The sequence below is a fragment of the Oncorhynchus gorbuscha genome, linkage group LG05 (assembly GCF_021184085.1).
Source record: "Oncorhynchus gorbuscha isolate QuinsamMale2020 ecotype Even-year linkage group LG05, OgorEven_v1.0, whole genome shotgun sequence".
In the NCBI taxonomy this organism is placed as follows: domain Eukaryota; kingdom Metazoa; phylum Chordata; class Actinopteri; order Salmoniformes; family Salmonidae; genus Oncorhynchus; species Oncorhynchus gorbuscha.
In genome coordinates this window covers 62,556,048-62,576,306 of record NC_060177.1, presented here as the reverse complement: position 1 = coordinate 62,576,306, position 20,259 = coordinate 62,556,048, and the positions used below count along the sequence as shown (strand labels likewise).

Below are 20,259 nucleotides of genomic sequence, written 5' to 3'. Positions count from 1 at the left end.
GATGGCTCATATCAAGCATAGGTACATGATGGCCAATACAAAGAATAGCCCATTTGTTTTTTTTAATGGCATGAACAATTCTATCAGAAAGTGGCTCTCTGTTTAATGTATGAATAACATTCTTGTTTCAGGAGCACACCACAGTTTGGCTTCTCCGGCCTCGCAGGCAGACTCCTTACTGGCCATGTTCGATCCCCTATCCTCCGGGGAAGGTAATTTCTGCTCCCCCAATCAGACCAGGAAATTAGCATCATTAAGTTTCTAGTGGCGCAGGCTCACAGAACAGCTTGATCTCTGAGAAAATGAACCAAAAGAGTCTTGCCCCAATTACTGGACAAAACATTAGTGCAATAAAAATGTCTACTGGGTGGGAAAGTCATTTCAATTAGCTCATTTGAGTGAGGTGAGCTGTGTGGCAAGGTGAGGGGGATGACAGGTTGAGACCTCACCCCAGGCACATTGGCACAGTCCCTTGTGCCACTGTGCTCATGGCATCATGCTGCCATTGGAAGCTTTTCAGGAGAGAGAATCTACCCTTGGAACAGGTGGCCTACCCACACCTAGGGCTAGTCTTCCACTAACCAGCCTCACTTTCCTCCACTTCCTCATTGTTTTGCTGTGTTTCCTTTGTTTCTGGACACACTCGATAATTGTGAAAGTGTTTCTGAGGAATGAGGAGGTAGGGGTGTATCTGAACAACTATGTGCTAAGCTGTATAACCAAACTAAGCCTTTTCTCCCCCACAGGTTTCTCTACTGGTACCATCGTGAGGCCCAAAGTGCACTACGCCAGGCCCCTTCATCCTCCCCCTGACCCTCCCATCCCAGAGACCTGTGCCCTGGGCCAGGAGCCCCGCTACTCCCTGTTCACGCCCCACTGCCTGGCCCAAGCCGAGCTGGAGCACACCAAGCAGCGCCACTCCTACCCAGACAGGCTGGTACGCAGTCGCAGCTCTGACATTGTCTGCCAAGGCCGCCGGCCTACCAGCGACCCGGGCCTCAACCGCAGAGCGGCAGCTGAGGAGCGGGATCCTGCCGGGCACTTCTCCATGGGGCCATCCTCGTCCCCCAGCAAGGATTCCCTAAAAGGAGAGGTGAGAGCTGCTGTTCATCATTGTCACATCAGTCCTGCATGCTGCTCTGCTCTCCAAGCCCAGTTTTATACCAACTCTGTAACAACAGTCTTAGTCATTTCACTAAAGATAACATTTATAAAAGGTGAAGTGAGATAAGGAAGTAGAATGTCACTTTCTCAGTACATTAAACCTTTCTTTCCTGTGCTACCTGTACAGTGCCAGTATGCATTCAAAAACATACTTGAATATTTATTTTCCAAAGGTTGAGGAGAGAAAGGACAGTGATGAGGAAAAGTCTGATCGCAACAGACCATGGTGGAAGAAACGCTTTCAGTCAGCTATTCCCAAAGGTAAGAACTTCTAAACCTGCTCTTTCCCCCTCCATCTCTGTGTCAGTTTGGCACACCCTCTTTTCTATGTTGCAACAAATGCTTTTAGTGGGTTAAGCATTTTGACAATTTCTTTGAAAATTGCATGAAATTGTTACTATGTTTCGTTCATTTTCACTCTTTCACGATGTTCTCTTAATAACATCTATTGCAGAAATGGTACACTTTTTTTTTTTTTAAGACCTGTACTTTAACAATTTGTAATGTGAGAAGAATGATGCACGATCGCTCCACTCCACCGTCGATGTTCTACTTTGAAAAATACAGTTTCTTGTTGTTGAATGTTACACCAGACAAATGGACAAGTGTTTTCTTACATCTCACTTGCACTAGATTTTCTTTTTTAGTTTTTAAAAACGAATCAGTCGTGAGGGGTTTGAGCGGGTGTAGAGTGTGCAGTGGTAACCCTCCCAGTGGTCCTGTCATCCCCAGCCAAATGGTCATTACATAGACCTCTCTGTCATCGCCGCTGATTGATTACACATCTCTTGTTGCGGTTAAACTCCAAAACCATCTCCCATAGAAGTGTCAGGGAAATAAAGATGACTGCTTATTACTCTTTTAGATAATGATGTTCCTTTAGTAAACATTAAACATTGTATTAATAATGCCTGCTCTGCACAGAGAAGTGTAAACCTGTTAAGTTTGAGTTTGACAGAAAGAACAGCAGAGCACCGTTTAGGGTACATGGAATAGCCTATTAATATTCTAGTCTTTGAGGGAAAAAACGTCCTTGTCCATCCATTCAATATCAACCCCTCTGTCAAACTGTTGAAAACCAGAGTCTACAAAAAGGCCTTTCTGTTGGCCTGGTCCTGCTGCTGCTGTGCTGTGAAATATCATGGTGATGTGTGTAGCCTAGCCCCTCAGTGTGTCAGCCAGGTAGACTTGTGTGTGAAAGGCCAACCCTGTCTGTTGTGTTCCTCACACAGTGCTGTATTGGACGGCTGAGAGTGAAGTCCCAGGTAACACTTCCAACACTAGCTGTCATCATCGAGCTAGCTGCCCTGACGGCAGTGCTAGTGGCTGAGTGCTGTAAGCCGTGACGCTTGTAGACGTGGCCCTTTGTGATAGAGAGAGCTGTGATGTGACATGGTGCTGCCTGAGTTGATGTCCCGGCTCCTCATTCATGCATTTCTTTTGGATGCCCCCATTTTTCTGTACTGTAATGTTTGCAATGCAGCATTAGGACTCACAGAATGGCAACGCATTTATACATTGCTATACCTCTCCACATTCTCTGGCTGTAAATACCGACCTGTAAGATTATTCTGTCATCTGGATCTAGACCCCCTGTATATATTTATCTTTTAATATGTGTACACTGAGTGGACAAAACATTAGGAACACTTTCCTAATATTGAGTTGTACCCTGTTTTGCCCTCAGAACAGCCTCAATTCTTCAGGGTATGGACTACAAAAGCGTTCCACAGGGATGCTGGCCCATGTCGAATCCAATGCTTCCCACAGCTGTGTCAAGTTCCCTGGATGTCCTTTGGGCGGTGGATCATACTTGATACGCACAGAATTGTTGAGCGTGAAAAACCCAGCAGCGTTGCAGTTCTTGAGACAATTCCTGGCACATGCTGCCATACCCCGTTCAAAGGCACTTCAATATTTTGTCTTGCCCATTCACCCTCTAAATAGTACACATACATAATACATGTCTGAATTGTTTCAAGGCTTAAAAATCCTTATTTAACCTCCTCCCCTTCATCTACACTGATTTTGAAGTGGCTTTAACAAGTGAAATCAATAAGGGATCATAGCTTTCACCTGGTCAGCCTGTCATTGGAAATGTTCCTAATGTTTTCTACACTCTGGGTGAATCTGACATGTTTTGTCCAGTACGGTCTGGCAGTTGTATTATTTCAGCCATTTTGCTTTTATTTACCTCTCTAGCATTCCTTTGCTATTATCGTGCATTCAGAATAGGGATACATCTTCATTTTGTTCAGTTTATAGGCTGCTATGCTACTGTGTGCATGTCTCATCTACATTGTTAGTCAATGGTAAAAAACACCGTAAATTTGTGCAACAACACTTCTTGTTCTGCTGTCATGAAGTGAGTCATGATGAGACTGCGGTCCAGAGAGTGAGAGCAGAGCATCACTTCTCCTAGCCTACTCATTATGCTCTCTCCACAGCTCCGATAGCCTTCCGGAAAAGGGACAGGCAGGAGAAAGACGATGTGGGCCATGAACGCGTCCCACAAGGTCCGTCCTGATTTGTCATTGCACTCAGATATTGCTGAATTTGAGGGGGGGGTGTGTGGTATGTTTCCCATGGTAGGTTTAACCCAAATGCGTCCTGTGTGTTTGTCAGATGACACTCTGTCCAGGAACTCCCAGGCCCAGGCAGCAGAAGACATCCTGGATAAATACAGGAACATCAAGAGGACCAGCCCTAGTGAAGGAGCCACCGCTGCAGCCTATGACACCACAGGAGGTCAGTGTCTTTCTCACACACACACACACACACACACACACACACACACACACACACACACACACACACACACACACACACACACACACACACACACACACACACACACACACACACACACACACACACACACACACACAATTTAATTTGAGCGTGTGAATGTGTTGTGCACAGAGCTGTGTGGAGAGGAGGGTTTACACGACGAAGCTCTGCAGAACATGTCCACAGACGACCTGCCAGACTCAGCCAGCCAGACAGCCCAGCAACACGACTCCAGCAAGTTCTCATTCAGGTCAGTAAACCCTTACCAGCTCACAGAAGTCACATACCTATGATAACAGTAATAATACAAAATGTGTTAATACTTCAGCTTTCATGCAAATGCTTTATTAACAAGAGGTGCTTCAGAGGCATGAAAATTGATAAAAGTGATTAGAACCAAACCAAATCTCCATTTTCCTTTTTTCTGCTCATATGTTGCAGTGATGCAAAGAAGAAGTTGAGACTGGCCTTGTGTTCAGCAGACTCTGTGGCTTTCCCCCTCATGGCTCCTGCCACCACACGCAATGGGCTGCCAGACCACACGGACTCTGAAGGTACCATTCTATTATTTCTGGCCATCTGATATCTGGCCACATTCATTCCTATAAGTAAGCCTGCCCGCTGCACGTTTACCAGCAGGACATGACTACACAATAGAAAGTGACATCCTTTGAAATGGTTACATTTGAAATCCATAAGACACTCTCTTGGTAGTCATCAGTCACATCCACATGTCAGGGGGGAGCATGGCAGGCTGATCCGATTACAGCAGTAGTCCTTCTCCCAGCGAGGGGCCAGTGTGTCTGAGCGTCTCACCCACCGCTGTCTGTCTCCTGTCTCCTTCCCAGACAATGAGATCGTGTGCTTCCTGAAGGTCCAGCTGGCGGAGGCCATCAACCTGCAGGATAAGAACCAGATGGCCCAGATCCAGGAGACCACTCGCTGCGTCAGCCGCTTCGACGCACGTACCTGCAGGAAGCTGCTGGCAGCCATCGCCGAGGATTACAGGTAACTGTGGAGGAAGAGACTGCACATTCACTGCTATTACTGCAAGGACATATCAACTGTACCACTGAACTTTGTATTGTTTTGTTTTCAATATGTACAGTTGAAGTTGGAAGTTTACATACACTTAGGTTGGAGTCACTAAATTTCTTGTTAACAAGCTATAGTTTGGACAAGTCAGTCAGGGCAAGTCAGTTAGGACATCTACTTTGTGCATGACACAAGTAATTTTTCCAACAATTGTTTAGACAGATTATTTCACTTAAAATTCACTGTATCACAATTCTAGTGGGTCAGAAGTTTACATACACTAAGTTGACTGTGCCTTTGAACAGCTTGGAAAAATTATGTCATGTCTTTAGAAGCTTCTGATAGGCTAATAGACATCTTTTGAGTCAATTGGAGGTGTACCTGTGAATGTGAATTTCAAGGCCTACCTTCAAACTCAGTGCCTCTTTGCTTGACATCATGGGAAAATCAAAGGAAATCACCAAGACCTCAGGAAAAAATTGTAGACCTCCACAAGTCTGGTTCATCCTTGGGAGCAATTTCCAAACGCCTGAAGGTACCACGTTAATCTGTACAAACAACAGTATGCAAGTATAAACACCATGGGACCACGCAGCCGTCATACCGCTCAGGAAGGAGATGTGTTCTGTCTCCTAGAGATTAACTTTGTGGCAAAAAGTGCAAATCAATCCCAGAACAACAGCAAAGGACCTTGTGAAGATGCTGGAGGAAACAGGTTCAAAAGTATCTATATCCACAGTAAAACGAGTCCTATATCAACAACCTGAAAGGAAGAAGCGCATCAAGGAAGAAGCCACTGCTCCAAAAACGCTATAAGAAAGCCAAACTACGGTTTGCAACTGCACATGGGGACAAAGATCGTACTTTTTGGAGAAATGTCCTCTGGTCTGATGAAACAAAATAGTTACATTTGGCCATAATGACCATCGTTATGTTTGGAGGAAAAGGCGGAGGCTTGCAAGCTGAAGAACACAATCCCAACCGTGATTCACGGGGGTGTCAGCATCATGTTGTGGGGGTGCTTTGCTGCAGGTGGGACTGGTGCACTTCACAAAATAGATTGCATCATGAAGAAAGACAATGATGTGGATATATTGAAGCAACAGCTCAAGACAGTCAGCTTGGTCGCAAATGGGTCTTCCAAATGGACAATGACCCCAAGCATACTTCCGAAGTTATGGAAAAATGGCTTAAGGACAACAAAGTCCAGGTATTGGAGTGGTCATCACAAAGCCCTGACCTCAATCCCATAGAAAATGTGTGGGCAGAACTGAAAAAGCATGTGCGAGCAAGGATGCAAACCTGCTCTGTCAGGAGCCAAAATGGAGCCAAAAATTCACCCAATTTATTGTGGGAAGCTTGTGGAAGGCTACCAAAAAACATTTGACCCAAGTTGAACAATTTAAAGGCAATGCTACCAAATACCAATGAAGTCTATGTAAACCTCTACCCCACTGGGAGTGTGATGAAAGAAATAAAAGCTGAAAAAAATCATTCTCTCTGGTATTATTCTGACATTTCACATTCTTAAAATAAAGTGGTGATCCTAACTGACCTAAGACAGGGTATTCTTTTACTAGGATTAAATGTCAGGAATTGTGAAACTGAGTTTTACCTACACCTTAGCCAAATACATTTCAACTTCCGTCTTCAACTGTAGCTCTATTTGGAAGGCTAAAATAAACATTTAGGCTATCAATGAATGTTGTGAGTAATGTCCGATTTACAGTAGTACTATCTAATTTTGTCACCGAATGCAACCGTTCAGAAGCATAATCCGTAATGCCTGCATGTTGTCGCCCCCCCGTTAGGAAGCGGGCGCCCTACATAGCGTATCTGACGCGGTGTCGACAAGGCCTGCAGACGTCCCAGGCCCACCTGGAGCGGCTGCTGCAACGGGTGCTGAGGGACAAGGAGGTGGCTAACCGTTACTTCACCACAGTCTGTGTTCGCCTCCTACTGGAACACATGGAGGCGAAGTCCCTGGACTTCATCAAAGGTCTCTGCTCCTTATTACTGATGTACTGACTGGGACTTTGGAACCATGAATTGACTGATGGTGTCTCTGCTAGTTGATTGACCTCTGAAGGGCCATAGTATGGAATTCAAAATACAGACACTGAAATTCAACCTAACTACCTGCATCACATTGCAGTGTTTTCATTTACAATCTGGAACCTCTAAAATACTTGAATTGCTCAGTGTGTCTGTACCTCAGGTTCTTCACCCAACCTTCCAGGGGTGAACAGTACTCAATGTGTCTGTCAGTGTTCAGTGTGTCTATCTCTGATTCCTCCCCCCCCAGCCTTCCAGGGGTGCACAGCGTCAGACGACAAGACGGCGGCGGTGGAGGACTTCCTGCGCTACCTGTACGGGGCCATGGCACATGATGCCATCTGGCAGTACGCCAGCGAGGACCAGCTGCAGGATGCCCAGATGGCCATAGAGCGCAGCGTCATGAACCGCATCTTCAAGCTGGCCTTCTACCCCAACCAGGACGGGGACATCCTGAGAGACCAGTGAGTAACTGTGACCGCAGCCACCTCACCTCGGTCACATCGCCCCAGCATTCGTGTGGCTGCTGCCACTCATGCTTAGAAATTACCCAGCTTCCTGTCCTCCTCGGATGCTAGTTTACGTCATTATCCTTTACAGATTTGAATGAAGATTACACTGTATTGCTATAGTAGAAGGTTTCAAGCTTAGATTAAGTGAACAGTCAATACACTATGTTCCCCCCTCTAGGCTTCTACAGGAACACATAGCGCGTCTCTCAAAGGTGGTGACGGCAAATCACAAAGCTCTTCAAATCCCAGAGGTAACTCCCCACAGATTTGTATCCCCTCAATTGTCCATCAGTCATTTTTTCATTTTGTGTTGATGTTTTGAGCTCAACAGAGTTGACATGCTGAATGCTTTTTTCTGTCTGGCTCCAGGTGTATGCGAGGGAGGCTCCCTGGCCATCTGCCCAGTCAGAGATCCGGACCATCAGTGCCTACAAGACTCCTCGGGACAAAGTGCAGTGTATCCTGCGCATGTGTTCCACCATCATGAACCTCCTGAGTCTGGCCAACGAGGACTCTGTCCCCGGAGCTGACGACTTCGTCCCTGTGCTTGTCTTTGTCCTGATAAAGGTGAGCATCCAGCGCACATTGATATCAAGTTACTCTGAGATGTTTACGTCAATATCATATTCACTTTAGATAACACAAATTGTACATCATTAAATGGTCAAACTGCTTCAACTGTGAGCAAAATGCTTGCTAGAATTATGAACCCATTCTCCCTAATGCACAGAGGGAGAAACTGAATCCTCAGCACACATTCTGACAATCCTTTCTCACATTGACAGCTGTATAGTACATGTGTAGTAGCATGAAGATCTTGCTGTATGATAACCTGTATAGACATTTACCCATGGCATGTATTATACATGGCCTGGCGTATGGCTCTCTGTGGTTAATGTGAGCCCCCCTACCCCCCAGGCAAACCCGCCCTGCCTGCTGTCCACTATTCAGTACATCAATAATTTCTACGCCAGCCGGCTGAGTGGGGAGGAGTGCTATTGGTGGATGCAGTTCACCGCGGCAGTGGAATTCATTAAGACCATCGATGATCGCAAGTGAAGCAGAACCGCCACCTGTATGGGGAAGTAGATGGGAGACTGGGAGACTTCCCAACCAACCCTCTCCCTCTGCTCCCCAGGACCCAGACCCACACCCTGTCTGTATAGCTGTACATAGTCAGAGACTTTGAGAGATTTAAAAAGTATATATGATTACTAAGTGGACAAAATCCAGGTTTTATCATGGAGAAAAAGTCCTTGGAAAAAATGGCAGATGTTAGCTTTGAATTTAAACTAATTAGCATTTTTCATTTAATCTCTTGTCTCTAGTCATGGTGAGGTGTGGGGGTCTATATCTTGAATGTTATATCTAAAGTTACGATTCTGACGTTAAATTGACTGATGAAAGTGTCTAACCAGATGAAAAGGGACCATGTTTCCTAGAGATGATCTCAGATATATCTTGTGGAAGGGGGACTACCTGAAGGTGAGCGAGAGAGAAAGGTTGTTAAATTGTGCAATCTTTCCCCTTAAATACTCTTCATCCTAATGCTCTTCAAGATGCATCGTATCCTGGGGAATCACATAACTCAATAGATACTGACTGAGTATTAGTGACTCAAGTAAATTATCAAATCAACCCAAAATAATCCTGCTAATATTAGTATATATTTTTTTGACATTAGCACATCAATAATAGGACAGTTTTGTTTCATAAAATGTAAACAGATGTATTCATTATTCGGTTCATCCTTTCCTAAATACTTTCCGTGGCAATTTGGACAGAAGGGCCCACATATTTATATATAAAATGTATTTATTTCTTTCATTCTATTTAATGGAATTGTATTTTATTTCTATAAATGAAATCACACATCATGCCTATTTAGGAGATTTAAGGCAGCTGTAAGGGTTGAGATATTTTAATATTGTTAGGAGGGCAAGCACAGCATTGTCCTCAGATTGAGAAGCCCCCAGGATAAGTTGTTGGCTGTTTGCTACAGTTTATAGACAGGGTCACCACTGATCAGCTTCTGCACAATATCAGTAGTGCTGGTATTTTTAGAAATACTGAAATGTGCCTTGAGGAGGGCCACTTTGTGTAAGTCTGTTTTAAAACAACAAAAAAACATGTTTTCTTGAAAGTGAGGGTTCTGCTTTTGGTTTTCCATAAAGGATAGGCATTACTTCCCATACCATTATCACAGGGGTGGGCAACATACAGCCCGGCCTGCGAGCCCTATTCAGTCTGGCCCCGCGGGAGGTTTGAGTAATAAAAAAATATATATTTTGGGGAAATTATTATTATTATTGGGTTAAAAAATAATCCAGGCCACTCTTGAACATCTAAAAGAAGATCAAGTATGTAAAAATTCAAATGTTATAATGACCTATATGTTTTCAATTAACTGCCAGCGAATTACTTTTGACGAACAAATCGGTCCGGTAAAAAAAAAATCTGTGTGCCTCTCCACTGAATTTTGAAAAGCCTTCAAGCCTAAATGAATGCCCACCCCTGCATTATCACCTTTGATCCCACAGCCGGTCTCTCTGAGAAACCTCTTTCCAACCTTAGTGCTGGGAGTGGAACACCACTGGTTGTTTCGGTTCATTCCCTTTGCACTCATCCCCTTTCCGTTTTCCCCTTCAATATTTAATATCCTACCTCAAAGTTAGAACCAATGAGCCTGACGTTTCTGTTTGTGCACAATACTCTTTAATATTGGTTCGATATGAAGAGTAATGGAACAGGTATTCACTGTTTAGCATCAGCTTCCTCTATTGACACTGATGACTGCTCTCTTGCAATTACATGGTATAACAAGGCAGTAAAGCATTTCCAAATGAACAAGTTGACTATTTCTGTAGTTGAAGCTGTTATAATGCATGCATGTTTCAGCATAGAAAGACTAGTGATTGGATTAGCTCTTTACCTCCTCACACGATCAAGAAAGGGACTCTTAAATGTATATGCGCTCTTGTATTATTTGATTTCTTCTTTCATTTTAGAGTGCAGAGATATTCCAGTTTCATTTTCTTTCATTTACAGGCATGTTTCTAATCACTTACAGCCAAAGGCACCGAAACTCATAAAATCATCTGTTTGTTGCAGCTACAAAAATCAGGAACACTGCCTCCTCTGTTTGTGCAACTTTGCATTGTGCCAAGGTTATGTCTTATTTTCTCTTTTAAATCACTACTTTCAAACAGTATCCCATTTAATAGACAGCACAACAAAAAGAGCAAATAATCAGAACACTATCTGATATGTTACTGACCATTTGAAAAAGGCCGTGTGGGATAAGGTGGGCTATGTTGCGTGGGAGGTTTGTACAGTGAATGTGTGATATGTTGGTTTGTTAAGTGTTTTTTTGAGAGGTCCACCCTCTTCCTCCTCTTTCACAATGTCAGGACGATCTCCTTACTGTAGCTACAGTACTCCTCGATGAGCAGTAAATCCTTGTTGGTGAAAAACCTCAAATATTTCTAGAGTTAATTTCGAACTCAGACCAGTTCTGAAAGGGTTGTGAAGAATGAGGCTGGGTTTTCTTTTGTCTGTCTCACTGATGTAATTTCTTTTTCAATGTTCGGAGCTTAATTACTCTGTATTTTTTTGTACAAAGTAAGCGAAGCTTGCTCTGTACATTTGACATACAGTACTTCACATGTTTTCTACTCTGCTCTTTAGTAATGAGTCACACTCGTTTGAACTAAAGCCTCTGACATTACAAATGATACTGTAACAGAGATTTATATGGGTAGCTTAGCTAGGTCTGACTGTTACACTTTATCCAATAACATCAGTCAAGGACACACATTTATAAGCAATCTCAAGTTGTGATATTAGTGTTGTCTCCACATTTCCTGACTTATGTTCCTGTTTTTTGAGTAATGTGTGTACAGCATCTAATGGTTTTTAAATACACCTGTGCAAAATAGATTATACTGCTGTTTAACCTGTTTGAAAACATACCCATGTACTGATTGGTCACAAAATGTAGATAGACTGTAACCAGAAGTGTTTATGTGATGTCACTTTAGAAGTATGTACAGTACAGACCAATGTGATCAAACAATCTGGACCTGGCTTGTGTATTAATGTTGCCTTCTACATATCAGTGAACAAAGATACTTTTCAATAGCTAGAAAACTACAACCAGCCTTTGTGTCTGACCTGATTCATACTGTTCATACAGTGACAGAATACCTCACATTGTGAAGTTAAAGTACAAATACACATCCTAACATTGAGAATAATTATGTACTATAGCCTGAGTTTAGCATGGATTGTATGCAAACAAGTGGACAGTTGCCAGAATGGTGGACTAAAAGAGACTTGACTATGGAAATCTGGTCTTCAAAGCTTTACAATCCTCTCTGTGCTCTAGTCCCTGTACAGAGTAGGCAGAACAAGCAGAAAATAATCCATTTTACATTTGTAAGCTTGCACAATTATGACATATGCGAAGGGGAAGGCGTTTGTCTTTAAGGTGATTTCATGTATCATATAATTCTTTAAAACAATAAAAATGCATTTTTCTGTACCTGTATCCTGTTATTTCTGTGCATGCTGGTAATAGTATGTGAGGGCTCTCTTGTGGACGGAGGGAAGGGGTATGCTGTAGGTTAGTCTTGTTCCATTTCGCTCCCGAGTGGCGGTGGTCTAAGGCACTGCATCTCAGTGCTAGAGGCGTCACTACAGACACCCTGGTTCGAATCCAGGCTGTATCACAACTGAACGTGCATCGTCCGGGTTTGGCCGTCGTAGGCCATCATTGTAGATAAAAATCTGGTTCTTAGCTGACTTGCCTAGTTAAATAAAATGCATAAATATCATGCTATGGGAGAGAGAGCTCTGTAATTCAAATCAAAGTTTTTGTCACGGGCAAGGTGTAGACTTTACAGTGAAATGCTTACTTACAGGCCCTAACCAATAGTGCAAAAAAAGGTATTAGGTGAACAATGGGTAGGTAAACTAACATCAAGGCGGTGGCCCGTTCCTGTAGGTTCATGCTCTACAACATCCGCAGAGTACGACCCTGCCTCACACAGGAAGCGGCGCAGGTCCTAATCCAGGCACTTGTCATCTCCCGTCTGGATTACTGCAACTCGCTGTTGGCTGGGCTCCCTGCCTGTGCCATTAAACCCCTACAACTCATCCAGAACGCCGCAGCCCGTCTAGTGTTCAACCTTCCCAAGTTCTCTCACGTCACCCCGCTCCTCCGCTCTCTCCACTGGCTTCCAGTTGAAGCTCGCATCCGCTACAAGACCATGGTGCTTGCCTACGGAGCTGTGAGGGGAACGGCACCTCAGTACCTCCAGGCTCTGATCAGGCCCTACACCCAAATAAGGGCACTGCGTTCATCCACCTCTGGCCTGCTCGCCTCCCTACCACTGAGGAAGTACAGTTCCCGCTCAGCTCAGTCAAAACTGTTCGCTGCTCTGGCTCCCCAATGGTGGAACAAACTCCCTCACGACGCCAGGACAGCGGAGTCAATCACCACCTTCCGGAGACACCTGAAACCCCACCTCTTTAAGGAATACCTAGGATAGGATAAAGTAATCCTTCTCACCCCCCCTTAAAATATTTAGATGCACTATTGTAAAGTGGTTGTTCCACTGGATGTCATAAGGTGAATGCACCAATTTGTAAGTCGCTCTGGATAAGAGCGTCTGCTAAATGACTTAAATGTAAATGTAAAGAAATAAAAACACCAGTAAAAGGTGAGTGAAAAACAGTAGCGAGGCTACATAGACACCGGTTAGTCAGGCTGATTGAGGTAATATGTGCATGTAGATATGGTTAAAGTGACTATGCATATATGATGAACAGAGTAGCAGTAGCGTAAAAGAGGGGTGGTGGGTGGGACACAATGCAGATAGCCCGGTTAGCCAATGTGCGGGAGCAGTGGTTGGTCGGCCCAATTGAGTTAGTATGTAAGTCGCTCTGGATAAGAGCGTCTGCTAAATGACTTAAATGTAAATGTAAATGTACATGAGTGTATAGTTATAGTGACTATGCATATATGATAAACAGAGTAGCAGCAGTGTAAAAAGATGGTGGGCTCACAATGCAAATTGTCCAGTTAGCCATTTGTTTACCTCTTCAGGAGTCTTATGGCTTGGGGGTAAAACAGGAGTCTTATGGCTTGGGGGTAAAAACTGTTGAGAAGCCTTTTTGTCCTAGACTTGGCACTCCGGTAGTAGAGAGAAAGGCATTGTGCTTGCCATGCGGTAGTAGAGAGAACAGTCTTTATGACTGGGGTGGCTGGGGTCTTTGACAATTTTTAGGGCCTTCCTTTGACACTGCCTGGTGTGGAGGTCCTGGATGGCAGGCATCTTAGCCCCAGTGATGTACTGGGCCGTACGCACTACCCTTTGTATTGCCTTGCGGTCAGAGGCCGAGCAATTGCTGTACCAGGCAGTGATGCAACCAGTGCTTTCGATGTTGCAGCTGTAGAACCTTTTGAGGATCTTAGGACCCATGCCAAATCTTTTTAGTTTCTTGAGGGGAAATAGGCTTTGTCGTGCCCTCTTCACGACTGTCTTGGTGTGTTTGAACCATTCTAGTTAGTTGTTGATGTGGACACCAAGGAACTTGAAGCACTCAACCTGCTCCACTACAGCCCCGTCGATGAGGATGGGGGCGTGCTCAGTCCTCCTTTTCCTAATTCAGATTTAGGTTCTGAGAAATTCTGAGATTTAGGCTGCACAATAGGTGGTTCATGTTGACCACATTTTTTTTTTTACATGGAACATAACTGTTGGAGAGGGCATTCGAGCAAGATCATAACTACTCGTGGGGTTGCCTTGCATCTCCTGATATCTCCCGATTGTTCATTTAAATACAAAATGTTGTGAAGTTTATTAGATGGATTGGTAAGCCAATGGCTAAACTGGCCTCATTTGCAGATTGGCTCTTTTGTTTATTTTTTACTCTGTTGATTTCAGATACATGGAGGATGAGGTCTTTGTTTCCCCCTTCTCTGCTTGTACATGATCCCAATCTGGTCATATTAGACCACTCTAATTTCCTCTGCTATATGGGCAACAGCATACATTTTGTTCTATGCTGATGTTTAAATTAGATACAAAAGATGCTTGCAGTTTTTATTTTTTGGCGGATGAATTGAAGAAAATGTGGACTGGGCTTCTCTGACGCAACTGTTGTTTCATATTGATGTCAGATTGTTGAGGATATAAACAGCCCTGGAGCCTGGCCCAGATGGCTCTGGAATAACAGATGATCAGTCCAGCGTGGCTTGTGCATGACTTCACACACACTGGTCTGCACCAAACACTTCCATTGACTCCGGGGGAACCATGGAGAGTCATATCTCTCCTTGCTCCTCCACTAGTAGCCTACATTGAGAGGTTAAATTATATCTGTGTTACAGGTCTATAGACAAAATAGAGTACTGTGGTCATCTATATTCTTTAATGATAACATTTTTTACAGGGGACATACTGTAGTCCAGCCTCAGTGCATTGAGTTCCTTGAATTAGGAGGGAATTGAATAGTGTTTGCAAATGTAATGTAAGTCTGACCTCAGTGAACTTAGAACAAACTCAATTATTGAGAGGCTCTTTTTCTTTGCTAATTTATTTCACGATTTGGTAGATATTAATACTGTCCATTACAAAAATGTACCATGATAGTACAATGAAAAAATACCATGGTACTATAAAGATATTTTGGTATTTCTGTGCTATGGTAGTGATGAACACCACATGTTAAGTGTTGGTTCCATGTTTCGTGAGCTGAAATAAAAGATCCCAGAAATGTTCCATACACACAAAAAGCTTATTTCTCTCAAATTTTGTGAACAAATTTCTTTACATCCCTATTAGTGAGCATTTCTCCTTTACCAAGAGAATCCATCCAGCTGACAGGTGTGGCATTTCAAGAAGCTGATTGAATAGCATGATCATTACACAGGTTCACCTTGTGCAGGGGACAATAAAAGGCTACTTTAAAATGTGTAGTTTTGTCACACAACACAATGCCACAGATGTCTCAAGTTTTGAGGGAGTGTGCAATTGGCATGCTGACTGCAGGATTGTCCACCAGAGCTGTTGCCAGATAATCTAATATTAATTTATCTAACATAAACAGCCTCCAACGTAATTTTAGAGAATTTGTCAGTACGTCCAACCGGTCTCACAACCGCAGACCACGTGTATGGCATCGTCTGGGCGAGCGGTTTGCTGATGTGAACATTGTGAACAGAGTGCCCCTTGGTGGCAGTGGGGTTATGGTAGGGGCAGACATAAGCTACGGACAACGAACACGATTGCATTTTATCAATGGCTATTTGAATGCATAGAGATACCGTGACGAGATCCTGAGGCCCATTGTCGTGCCATTCATCCGCCGTCATCATCTCATGTTTCAGCATGATTATACACAGCCCCATGTCACAAGGATCTGTACACAATTCCTGGAAGCTGAAAATGTCCCAGTTCTTTCATGGCCTGCATATTCACCAGACATGTCATCCATTGAGCATGTATGGGATGCTCTGGATCGACGTGTTCCATTTCCCAACAATATCCAGCAACTTCGCACAGCCATTGAAGAAGAGTGGGACAACATTCCACAGGCCACAATCAACAGCCTGATCAACTCTATGCGAAGGAGATGTGTCACGCTGCATGAGGCAAATGGTGGTCACACCAGATACTGACTGGTTTTCTGATCCACGCCCCTACTTTTTTCTTTAAGGTATCGGTGACCAACGGATGCATGTCTGTATTCTCAGTCATGTGAAATCCACAGATTAGGGCCTAATTTCTTTCTTTCAATTGACTGATTTCCTTACATGAACTGTAACTCAGTAAAATCTTTGACATTGTTGCATGTTGCATTTATGTTTTTGTTCAGTATACTAGCTACCATGGTACAAAAATGAACATAATGCAACATTGACTACCCGCTCTGCAATGGTAAAGTCTAGCTGTAGTACCCTCTTAAACCCCTTTAGGTCATAGTAAAAAACCACAACACACATGGTCCAATAGAGTAGTGCATCCTCTTAAACCTGGGGAACTGGCTCCTTATTGGCGCAGCAGTCTAAGGCACTGCATCTCAGTGCTAGAGGCGCCACTACAGACCCTGGTTTGATTCCAGGCTGTATCAAACCGGCTGTGATTGGGAGTCCCATAGGGCTGCGTACAATTGGCCCAGCGTCATCCGGGTTTGGATGGGGTAGGCCGTCATTGTAAATATGTGTAACAGAGTAAGTTTACGTCCGTCCCCTCGCCCATACCCGGGCGCGAACCAGGGACCCTCTGCACACATCGACAACAGTCACCCTCGAAGCATCGTTACCCATCGCTCCACAAAAGCCGCGGCCCTTGCAGAGCAAGGGGAACTACTACTTCAAGGTCTCAGAGCAAGTGACGTAACCGATTGAAACTCTATTTAGCGCGCACCGCTAACTAAGATAGCCATTTCACATCCGTTACATATGCATGTGTTCTTAACTGACTTGCCTAGTTAAATAAAGCTTAAATAAAAATAAATTCAACCTGGATAGGGTATGGTGAGAAGAATTGAGTCTGACACCTTGAAGGTATAAAAAAGTTATTTAATCTGGTGCTTCATTACAGTTTTCAGTTGTCTCTCTCTCATTCCACTGACTTGGCTAGTCTTATAAAATTCTAAATAGTCAACATACTAAAAAACTATTTTCAAAAATGTATAAATTATCATAATATCTCATAGATACATTTCCATCATGTAATTCTCAACATATCCATTAAAACAGCGAGTTACAATGTTTCCCTTTGTTTACACTGTGTGAACTTTCGGTGGTCCTGCTGCCATGAATAGACAGGTTAGCTTGACTGAAGCTAACTACGTTTTTTAAATTGAAATTCATTAAGCATCGTCAAAAAATAACAATAATCATATCATTACACTCCGTCTAACTTGGTTTCATATCATATGCGTTATAACTCACTCATCGTGATAATAACGTTGAAAACATTTAGTTTATCTGGTGCTTCACTCTTTAGTTTTCAGTTTGATCTCATTCAACTGACTCACTGACGAGGCAGGCTAGCGCAACGAGCGGCTCCCTCTGCGGGCCAAAACAAGAGTAACACCCCTTGACTATAAATACTGAAAATGATTACAAAATGCCCAAAATTACGTTACAAAATTTCACATGATCGATATTTCAGGTTGGCAACACAGGGAACCCAAACATGAAAAAAAAACTGTACTATTAATATAGAAGGTATTACTCCTTTTTAACAGCAACTAGTTCCGTTTTTCTTTGATGTTACAGACAAACCAGGACCACTAGTAGCCTGCCTCTGACTTGATCAGAAACTAGCCTATAATGGTATATAGATTAATCAATATAATGCCAACCAACCTCTTTTGAAATCAGGGGGTTAATGCATTATACTGCAATTGTACTATGGTAACTAGCACATTGATAAAGATGGGACCATATGATCATTTTTGGTACCATTTATCATAATGGTGCGTTACTGTGGTAGAATGTATGCTATAACGCATTTTAAAACCATGATATTTCCATGATCCACATCTATGCCAGTACCATAGTAGTACTATGGTATGAATTAAAGTACCATAGCAGTACCATGGTACATTTCTGTAAGCCTCACCAATCAATATTTGAAAGGTTAGCTTTAATTGACGTTTTGTAATGGAAAATAGGCCTACCCAAACCATGGGAACTGAGGGAAATGAAGGTTCACTCTAACTGGACATGTTTAGTGCACTTTCCTTTTTAACGATATGTGGTAAATCAATAGTCTGAAAAGAAGAGGTGCAGCCTTGAGAACGTCTGAATGTGTGGACTGTGGCCAATGGAACGGTCATTTAATGTGGCGTGCGGTCGCTCTCCTGCAGATGGCAGACGCACCATTCCCGACGACGGTCTCCTGAGCTGAGTTTAGACAAAGAACACCAGGGACCTATGGAACATTACCAAGTTAAAAGTCTATGGACACAGGCATCTCGGTTGATGTAATTGTAAACAATATCCATGATAGAGCGAACGTGGATTATTAAAACATATATATATATATCTAAATGCATGGACAAATAAAGCGTTAGAAAGTAAGTTATACACAAATGTTATAAAGCCTATTCGCTTTATTATTATTGTCTCTATATCTTTAATTTATTAGATCAATAAAGCTTTACTTTTGTAGAGAAGCCTATGTTCTTTATTTGTTGTCTATATACATCTTAGTCATTAAGCAGACGCTCTTATCCAGAGCAACAAGGTTTAAGTGCCTTGCGCAAGTAGGCCTGAACATTTTTCAGACGGTCGGCTCGGGTATTCGAACCGGAAATCTTTCGGTTAATGGCCCAACGCTTTTAACCGCTAGGTTATGTGGTGCCCTACTTAATAAAGATGATATCAAAATCCCTAAGGATAGAAGTAAACTTATCATTACAATTAATGAATGACTGACAAAGACAAAAAGCTACTTAGCAAGTGCCCATAACATTAAGACCTGTATTTGGTATTAAACCAAATTGATGGGAACCGCGGTAATGCGGTACATTTGGCCACAAGTGAATCCATCAATTGGCGCCACCTGATCTAATCGTAATAATGAAAGGTGTGCGTCCCCATTCATTTGGGCAGTTCACCATTAGCGTTGCACAGCCGAAGCTATTTTCGAAGTAATGCATATTACCATCACACAGCCCTACATTCAAATTACTGGGTAGACAGACAGAATCGATACATATTTACATACACATACCTGTCTGTGGTCACCACGGTTTCATAATTCCTCTATTCCTAACTACTTTTCATACATGCATGCATTCAAGTGGTAAATCAGTTGATGATGGCATTGCAAAACTCCCTATCTAACCCCATATAGGTTTACATTTATATATGTATGGCTCAAAGTAGTACACCACCTGTCTAAATACATTGGAAGTTGGACTGTGTGTGTGTGTCTATGGGTTATGTATGTCTAAATGGTCACTATTAATACTTTAGTTCACATTTTCAAATGTCCTATTTCTGTTTTTTTCTTCCCTCCTCTCTAATACTAATCAACCTACTCCACCTGGGGATGCAGTGAAGAGAAGAGGTTGAATAAGCAATAGGCCAACTATGAGAAGTAGGCAGGCAATTGTAAGGAGTCCTTTCACAGAGGAGAAAACCAACAGCACAAGGCAGCAGCACGTCAATTAAATTAAAGGAGAGGCTAAATGAACAAAATGTCAAATACACATATTAAAACCTAAATGAAATAGCCTGGAGGATGCTGGGAGACGAGCAGATTAAAACTCAGGAGGATACAGAGTATCTGTGCCTGAGGTGATAACAGGCGTAAATAATGAAACTCAGCTTTCTTCTCTATGATGATTCCCAAACTACACAGACTGGGAATGAATGTGATGGAGATCTCCCGCTGATATGATGCAGCTGAAAACTCAGCACTGTCTCACGTCAATAGACCCATTCTACAAACTGAAATGCAGCACAAAATAATTGACAACAAAAAAATGGAGGAGCCTGTGGTATTGGTGCATAATATAAAAAAGCTGATTTCATCAATGTGATCAGGAAAATTATTCAAGAGAACATTTTTTTTGTTCCTCGGAGACTGTATCAACCTAGACTCACAGACAGAGAGGCAGATATAATATAACATTAAATTAGGCTGTATGGTCAAAGACAGCCCTGCCAAATCCA

At 42.9% G+C, this 20,259-nt stretch overlaps 1 protein-coding gene across 7 annotated transcripts in view; it reads left to right on the top strand.

Annotated features, from left to right (window-relative positions):
* LOC124036257 (GTPase-activating protein and VPS9 domain-containing protein 1-like) overlaps positions 1 to 12,099 on the top strand; it is a 32,397-nt gene extending 20,298 nt beyond the window's left edge. For 5 of the 7 annotated variants that reach the window (XM_046350578.1, XM_046350577.1, XM_046350576.1 and 2 more), the window contains 14 exons: positions 132 to 212; positions 747 to 1,093; positions 1,338 to 1,425; positions 2,397 to 2,429; positions 3,612 to 3,680; positions 3,790 to 3,912; positions 4,087 to 4,204; positions 4,396 to 4,508; positions 4,803 to 4,962; positions 6,801 to 6,988; positions 7,295 to 7,508; positions 7,735 to 7,807; positions 7,926 to 8,123; positions 8,475 to 12,099. In XM_046350578.1, the coding sequence (XP_046206534.1) occupies positions 132 to 212; positions 747 to 1,093; positions 1,338 to 1,425; positions 2,397 to 2,429; positions 3,612 to 3,680; positions 3,790 to 3,912; positions 4,087 to 4,204; positions 4,396 to 4,508; positions 4,803 to 4,962; positions 6,801 to 6,988; positions 7,295 to 7,508; positions 7,735 to 7,807; positions 7,926 to 8,123; positions 8,475 to 8,615 (1,946 nt within the window). In that variant the 3' untranslated portion in view covers positions 8,616 to 12,099. The remainder of the gene's footprint in view (positions 1 to 131; positions 213 to 746; positions 1,094 to 1,337; positions 1,426 to 2,396; positions 2,430 to 3,611; positions 3,681 to 3,789; positions 3,913 to 4,086; positions 4,205 to 4,395; positions 4,509 to 4,802; positions 4,963 to 6,800; positions 6,989 to 7,294; positions 7,509 to 7,734; positions 7,808 to 7,925; positions 8,124 to 8,474) is intronic. The other 2 variants (XM_046350579.1, XM_046350574.1) reach the window with 1 other exon arrangement.
* Positions 12,100 to 20,259: the final 8,160 nt, after the last annotated feature.